Here is a 7,829-nt window from a genome sequence, read left to right as displayed (position 1 = left end):
TTCGGTCACACTTGTCCTCAGCCAAGCCAAAACAGTGACATTTTTTTCGTAAAATTCGGGAGAAAATTCTCGACCATTTGCAGCCCAACAATTCGCGATTTTAAGTGACATTTGGCTGCGAGAATACAGCGCAATTGTGGCCCCACAATCGATCCAGTTAATACGGTAACAGCCTCCAATAATTCGCCAACTTTTTGGTCGGCATTTTCGCGACGCCCGGCACATACACGCATACACATTCGCCTTTCTTGGAGAGTGTGTGTACATGTGTGCCGCCGTCTGATTAGTTTGCGCCTGTGTGTGTGTAGCTCGTGCTGGGGTCTGAAAATTTTTCCTATATCGCCCGCTGCATGAGGCAATAGTTAAATAAAAGGGTCAAAATAAACTACATCAAAAAATGTTGTTAATTTCCAGAACCCTTTGGCGAAGCCATCAGCGCCTGCAACTGCAACAACAACTCGTGCACAGTGCCTCCAGTGGCGGTTTATTGGCCGAAAAGCACATTCGGCATCGGAGCACCCCGGATTCGTTGGTTTCGGCGCAAGAACCGGCTGATTGTGGTCACGTAAGTGCTCGTGATTCAGATCTTAACCATGAGAACCATCCATGATTAATCCTCCGATTCGGTTTGCAGATCATGAGTGGCAGATATCGCGGTGGCGGTGGTGGCGGCGGCGGAAGATTCGGAGGACGAGGTGGCGGCGGCGGTGGCTATGGAGATGGTGGCGGCTACAACGACTTTGACAACTACCGCGGCGGCGGAGGTGGAGGACCCGGCTTCAATGACAACTTCGGGCCTGGTCCCGGGCCAAATCCCTTCAACAGTAAGTGGATCCCTAGACATTCCAAATGCATGGGAGTCAATTTAAGGTAGACATTTTATCTGATATTTCAGAAATCAAATAGAAAATTCCTAAAAAAAGTTATTTGACTAAAATCATTCTTTAAAACTTCAAAGAATTATAAAACTCGGAATGTTTTTAAACAAACATTTCATTTGAGTTAAAAATACATTTTCAAGGATTTAAAATTACTTTGCTTTTATAAGCCTAATATTTTAATGTAATAATCATTTCAAGATTATTCTATATAATTTCTTGATAATATGTCAAATCATGGAACTTATGGAGTTTATGCTGAATCATACATGAATTAGTATAGTTTATTCTGAGTCAGACATACATATTTGTTGAATCGTAACAGCAAAAATGTTTATTAATTGTAAAAAAGCAAAACATTTCTAAGATAAAATTATACAGAAATTAATTTATGGATTTACGTAAAGTTAGCTCTCCGTCAAACTTAATTTATAAACGATTTTATTGTTTCTAGTGGGTGGTCCCAATATTTCCGGCAACGATCTAATGCAGCTGATGAGTGCAATGGCCAGCAACTTCAACATGAACTCGCAACCTCCGCAGCCGATGCGCCAAAGTTGCGGTGAGTTGCGCAATCACCACTGCGGATTATTTGTCGAGCTGTCCGGCAGGCTGATCAAGAAGCGGGTGAACCGCTTTGCGGAGTTGCGCGACCGCAACGGTGGAGCGTGCCAGCTGGTTGTTCTGGAGGACAAACATCCGAGGGTGGCGCGACGCATGAACAACATGCCCGAGAACACCACCTTGACCATTGTGGGTCTGGTGATGCGCCGGCCGCATAATTCATGCAATCAGACGATGCCAACAGGCGAGATCGAAGTGGAGGTGCAGGACATCCTAAATATTCACTTTCCAGCCAGCGGCACAAAGAGAGCTGGAGACAAACGCACATACAGCACTATGGTGCAGCAGCAGAGTAACCTGGGGATCACTAGCACCGAGTACAAGATAGCCAGTAAGTGAGAAAGTCTCTTAAATGTTGGAGTATTGTATAAACTAACTTATCTGAAATTCTTTTACAGAGAACGAGAACATATTGAAGTATTTTGAAAATCGCGATCTCACCTGCAACGATCTAAGGCGCGACGACGTGGGCAAGACAGTGACGCTGGTGGGTTGGATTCCCTCTACCAAAAACAACAAATTTTTGCAGCTCAAGGATGGCTATGGCCAGACGCAACTGATGATCGAAGATCAGTCGGTAAGTACTTAAGGATTATTTTCTATAGGTGCATCTTATATAAGCCAGTTAAACAATGACCTTAACGAATTAATTCTTTTTTAGCTCAGCGACACATTCCTGTCGACACCAGAGCAGACAGTTATCCAGATAGTGGGCAAAGTTCTGGGAAGACCCAAAGCCAATATTAATTTGGTAAGAACTCAAAAAGCCAACTTATCAATAAATATTTTACTGATTAAAGCTCCTTTAGAAATACGACACTGGTGAAGTGGAAGTCAGCGTGACAAGCGTAAAGATCCTGAACCCAGATGATGCCTACGATGGTCCCATCAAGGCCAAGGAGAAGCAGCAGAAGTTATCCATCGATGATCTAGAGGCTGAAGAGGCTGCCGCCGAAGCATCGGCCAATCTTAGCAGCAACAATGGAGAATCAAAGGAAGACGGCTCAGAAGCAGCTCCCATTGCCAACAGCTCAGCAATTGCAGAGCAAAGAGTGAAGGTCGCGGATACCAACAAATTCGCCGATCGCACACATAATTGCGGTGAGCTAAGCTCCAATGATATTAACGAGAAAGTCGTTATCTGCGGCTGGCTGGAGTTTCAGCGGATGAACAAGTTCTTTATACTTCGAGATGCTTATGGACAGACTCAGGTTCTCCTGTTACCCAAAACACAGGGTCTTGAGGAATATTTAGAAACGGGCGTGCCCATTGAGTCGATTGTGCGAGTGGAGGGTACAGTGATCCCTCGCCCAGCGGCCACCATAAATCCCAAAATGCAAACTGGACATGTTGAGGTCGAGGCAGACAAGGTCGTTGTGCTCAACCCAGCAAAGAAAAATCTTCCATTTGAGATCCGGAAGTTCAATCGAGCTGGAGAGCGCTTGAGGCTGACTCACCGTTATCTGGATCTCCGCTTTAATGATATGCAACATAATCTTCGCCTCCGATCGGCTGTTATTATGAAAATGAGAGAGTATCTGATCAACTATTTGGGTTTCGTTGAGGTGGAGACACCGACTCTCTTCAGAAGAACACCAGGCGGCGCCCAAGAGTTTGTGGTACCTACTCGAAAAGCGGGGCATTTCTATTCGCTCGTGCAGAGTCCCCAGCAATTCAAGCAGATGTTAATGTCTGGAGGAATAGACAGATATTTCCAAGTGGCTCGATGCTACAGGGATGAAGCGACACGTCCGGATCGTCAGCCGGAGTTTACCCAATTGGATGTAGAGCTGTCCTTTACTAGTCGGGATGATATTATGCAACTTATTGAGGAGACACTCCGTTATTCCTGGCCCAAAGATTTTCCCCGGTTGCAAACACCTTTCCGCCGTATTACTTATGAGGAGGCACTGGAAAAGTACGGCAATGACAAACCGGACACACGCTTTGGTTTCTTGCTGAATAATGTCTCGGAAATCGTTGAGAAGAGTGGTGATTTCAAGGAAAAATACGAAGATCTCGGTGCTTATGCCATCGTGGTGCGGGCCAGTGAAGCCTTTTGGAATGGAGCTGCCCGTAAGCATTATGAAAGTCTGGGCAAGGACTTCAAAGGAACGCTGTTCGTGCGCAAGTTCGGTCCGACAAAAGATGTACAGGATAAGCTAGGCAAGCTGCTGGGCGAGGAAGTGGCTAACGAGGTCGCCGAGAAGTTCGACCTTGAAGAAAACGATCTGCTCTTCCTGGGCATTGGAGCTAAAGTGGAAACTGTGAGTCACTACAGTCTTTTGTTAACATTTTTTTGATTTAACTATTTGTTTTGTAATCATCTGCTTGCAGCGCGCTATGTTGGGTCGCATTCGACTGGACTACCACGATTTCCTGGTCGAGAACGCCAAGGTGAAGAAGCCAAATGACTTCCGGTTCCTGTGGGTGATCGATTTCCCGCTGTTCGAGCGAAATCGTGAAACCAACCAACTAGAGAGCGTTCACCATCCTTTCACCCTACCGCACAGCGATGATCTGGATAACTTTGCCACCAGCTGCGAAAACATGGAGAACATACGCTCCCAGGCTTACGATCTGGTACTGAACGGCCAGGAAGTCGGCGGCGGTTCTATTCGTATCCACGACCGCGACATGCAGCACTTTATACTGGAACAGATTCTGAAGATTCCACATGATCATTTGTCGCACTTACTAAGCGCATTGGAGTCCGGCTGCCCGCCTCATGGTGGCATTGCTTTGGGCCTGGATCGTCTGATTGCCATATTGTGCCGCGCGCGATCAATACGCGATGTGATTGCATTCCCCAAGTCACTCAATGGGCGTGATCCGCTCTCTAACGCTCCGGTTCCCATTTCCGACGAGGAGATGAAGCTCTACCACCTTTCTGTGGTGGAGGAGGAGGAGGCCAGCACAAATAATACGTCACACGAACAGGAGGACGACGATCCCGACCAAGAACGAGCTCCACCCTCCCCAATGTCGGCGACAAGCGATTCTGAGCACCCAGAAATGGATGTGGACATCAAGGCGGAGCCTGAGGAGGGCCCAGAAAAGGAAGAAGTGGAAGCCGCCTCTGAACCAGCGAAATCGCCAGTCAAACCGCCAACAAAAGCAGCAGTTAAGGCAGCTCCCGCCGCCGAAGTCCCCCCACCAGCTGAGCCCGTTCCACCAGTGGCTGCCACGCCGACCAGAGCCAAACGGGCTGTCAAAAAGAAGGTCTAGAGCGGGGGTTCATTAACATTACGGATAACGGATTAGCATTTTACGTGTAAGCTCAGTAGTCAGGACGGAAGATGTCAGCAGGCGGACCAATCAGTCAGCCATACACCAACCAGCGGTCGGGTCGGTTCAATTGAATGACAGTTACCCTTTTATACACACAGTTGTATACCCAAAGGTTAATATATGTACCCACCCCGGATCTTCTCAACGGACTTCAATACCAGACCATAGAACGTAGGAAAACCAAATTATACACTTACATCCCGACCCGGCTGCCTACATTCTACAAGTCCATTTCTAATTAAAATGGCAACAAATTTATTACAATTTACAATATATACAAAACAGCTTGTATTCGGAATTGTTTAATTATACGATGCTTGAATTACAGTTTCCAAAATTGAATCTGATTTGAAGTCATCGATTGCGCATGATCGATGTCCACATTCAACGAAATATTATTATTAACATTAATTTATGTAATAGTACAGATTAAACTGAAATTGTATTAAATTGAAAAAAAAACTTATTGGAATTCAGCAACAAAGTTAATATCTTGTACAAGAATCTTCCGATTTTACAAACATAAACAACCAAAAGATATGCTGCAAGCACATTTGAAATGATTGTCCGATTTAAAACCATGAACATCCTACAAATACTTTGGTTTATGTCCTGCACATTTTATTCTGTTTTATTCGTTCTTGACTAAAATCTAATAAACCGCACAAAATTAATCCGCCAATTATAGAGGTCTTTAGTTTGCCAAAAAAAAAGGGTTTTTTATGAATTGCCTAAAAAAATAGGTATTAAGAACAATGTATAAGCATTGCATTTGAAAATATCAGCTTAAGTGACACTTAAATATTAGTAAGGAATGGGGGCAAGGAAGGGGTTCTAATAGCTTGAAGCATCAATTAGGGCTAATGCACTGTTGGCACAGCAAATATGTTGTTCTCCATGAATCCATATGTGAGATTTCTTCTATAATCCCACCAGCTGAGTGTAGGGGCCTTCGTACTCAACTGACGATCATCAAGATCGGCAAACTCCACAGGGTCCTGCTCCTCCACAGAATCGTCAGCGTCATCGTTTTCTTTCTGTTCCGGACTGAAGCTAGTCCAATGCTCGTAGGGATCCTGACCACTGGGAGACATCTGCAGGTTGTTGAAATTGGCTGCCAGTTTTCCGAACTGATCGATGTGATGCAGGAGAGGATCGACACCCTGATTGGGAGGCGCCTTAAGTTTCTGCGGCGGCGCTCGCCAATGTGGATGCTTTGCTCCCAAGGTGGGCAAGTCCGTCCACTTGCCCAGAGCAAATGGTGAACTATCGTTGGTGTCTATCATGAACATTCCCCTTGTAGTGGGCCGTATATTGTCCCCAGCCTCCAGAAGGAAATTCGTTGGGGGGCACATACCCAGTAGATATGATATATATCCACTGCAGGCCCATCCCCAAAAACCTTTTGGTGAACGGATAGATTCTAGGAAGTAGGCGGGAGCCCGTTGATGACTGCAAGCAAAGGAATCTGAATAAGAAAAAAACATGAATGAAGACATCTTTCCAGGAAAAAGAAAGACTCACTAATTTTCTGTCCACTACATCCCGGTTGCATGATCCCTCCATTCATATAAAAATCCGCATGACCACATCTTTCCATTTTTCCCTGAACCAAAGCATTCGTGTGTATCACATCCACATAGCTGGCATCACTGGGATCCAGTTTATCTGCATTGCCAGAGGTGATAAAAAGAGGCATTGCCGGATCCAATCCCGTTATCCTTGGCAGCATGAACGAGCTTAGATTCCGGGCTATATAGTTGGGCACCTGAGCCCCCAGTGAGAAGCCAATCACGTGGATATCCGTATTACCCGTTTCCACCAATCGCTCCACCAGCTGGGCAGTGCAGGTGCCAGCATGTTTGGTGTTATGAACCGCACTTATATAGCAGGGTCCTGGCGACAGGACACTCCAGTCAACATAGATAATATTATAATCCGCCTTGGCCAGGTATTCTAGAAAAAGAGGTTCGGCTTATATATTTGTTTAGAAATAGGAATAGAATAGTACTTTCCATAAATACAATATATCTGTTCAAAATTATTTTCGTTTGAAACAATAAAACTTATTTTTAGAACTTCGAAAACATTAAGATATATTCCGGTTGGGACTCACCCTCTCTCATTTGCTGTAGTGGATGCAGAAACATATCCGAGTTGTAGCCATGGATGATGATCTTCGTGGGATATCTGGGATTAAAGTAGGAGTCAGTCAGATTAGATTTCTCCTGGGACTCGTCTATATGCAGGCACTGCCTATCCATCGGATTGTGACGTGTGTAGATGTAATACTTGACATCCGGATCGGGACAACTACGACCTATGGCCCATTTACAGGGACCGATGGTGATGTCCCTATTCGAGGGGGTTGTTGTAGTGGAGGGTGTGGGATTAGTGGGACTTAAACCCTCTGTGGTGCTCTCAACCTCGTGAATTGAAATAGGTTTTTGGCTAAGAAATCCCTTACCAAAAGCTTCATGGCTGCAACTGGCTGGAAATAATCTCTGCATAAATTAATCATCACAAAAATGATCGGTTTTACCTAGCAGCAGGCAACCAATGACATAATGCAAGTGCATCTTTTCAGCTCTCTTGTAATTCAATCCTCTGTAAATACTCAGCAGTTGCAGTTCCGATTGATTTAAAATAATAATTGAAAACCAATATCTTTGCCAGTTTCTTGAAGCGCTGGGGCTGAAAACGTTGGAGAAACTAAAGGCCGGCTGGCCGAGTCAAGTCGATTTTGGCCAAATTGTAATGAGATATGCAAATGAGTGAGTACTTTAGATGGTGTGAGTTTGAGCGCAGTTATAAAGTGAGAGTTGCGGGTGGAAAAGTGAAACCGAAATGAGATTAAAGCTAAGGAAAAAAGTGTCATGAGTAAACAATTCCAGAGGGGTTTATAAAATGTGAAGAAAAAACAAAAGTGTTTAAAGTCCCTGACTTTGTGTGCTTTATGAGCTGTGGAAAATAAGGATGTTAGTGCATTTTCAAAACGCAACAAAATCTTTTTCATAACCAAAAGAGCTTTATGAT

General features: G+C 44.7%; 2 protein-coding genes across 3 annotated transcripts; one reads left to right on the top strand and one right to left on the bottom strand.

Moving 5' to 3' along the window:
* LOC108051728 (aspartate--tRNA ligase, mitochondrial) lies at nt 1–5,277 on the top strand. Of its 2 annotated transcripts, XM_017133940.2 has the most exons (8): nt 1–165; nt 415–565; nt 635–824; nt 1,333–1,833; nt 1,901–2,079; nt 2,164–2,253; nt 2,312–3,769; nt 3,840–5,277. In XM_017133940.2, the coding sequence occupies exons 3-8, from the start codon at nt 638–640 to the stop codon at nt 4,728–4,730; spliced, it is 3,306 nt and encodes a 1,101-aa protein (XP_016989429.2). In that variant the 5' UTR covers nt 1–165; nt 415–565; nt 635–637; the 3' UTR covers nt 4,731–5,277. The 2 variants fall into 2 exon arrangements, with proteins under 2 accessions (XP_016989429.2, XP_016989428.2); XM_017133939.2 differs by lacking the exon at nt 1–165 and having other exon boundaries at nt 275–565.
* LOC108051729 (phospholipase A1 member A) lies at nt 5,025–7,501 on the bottom strand. Its single transcript, XM_017133941.2, has 4 exons — nt 7,336–7,501; nt 6,910–7,284; nt 6,318–6,749; nt 5,025–6,261 (listed from the first exon to the last, which is right to left on the bottom strand). Exons 1-4 carry the CDS (start codon nt 7,370–7,372, stop codon nt 5,654–5,656), a joined length of 1,452 nt encoding a protein of 483 aa, XP_016989430.2. The 5' UTR covers nt 7,373–7,501; the 3' UTR covers nt 5,025–5,653.
* Nucleotides 7,502–7,829: the final 328 nt, after the last annotated feature.

This window comes from Drosophila rhopaloa, unplaced genomic scaffold (genome assembly GCF_018152115.1).
Source record: "Drosophila rhopaloa isolate 14029-0021.01 unplaced genomic scaffold, ASM1815211v1 contig_2, whole genome shotgun sequence".
Lineage (NCBI taxonomy): Eukaryota > Metazoa > Arthropoda > Insecta > Diptera > Drosophilidae > Drosophila > Drosophila rhopaloa.
Note: the sequence above shows the minus strand (reverse complement) of the source record. Positions and strands in the feature narration are given on the sequence as shown.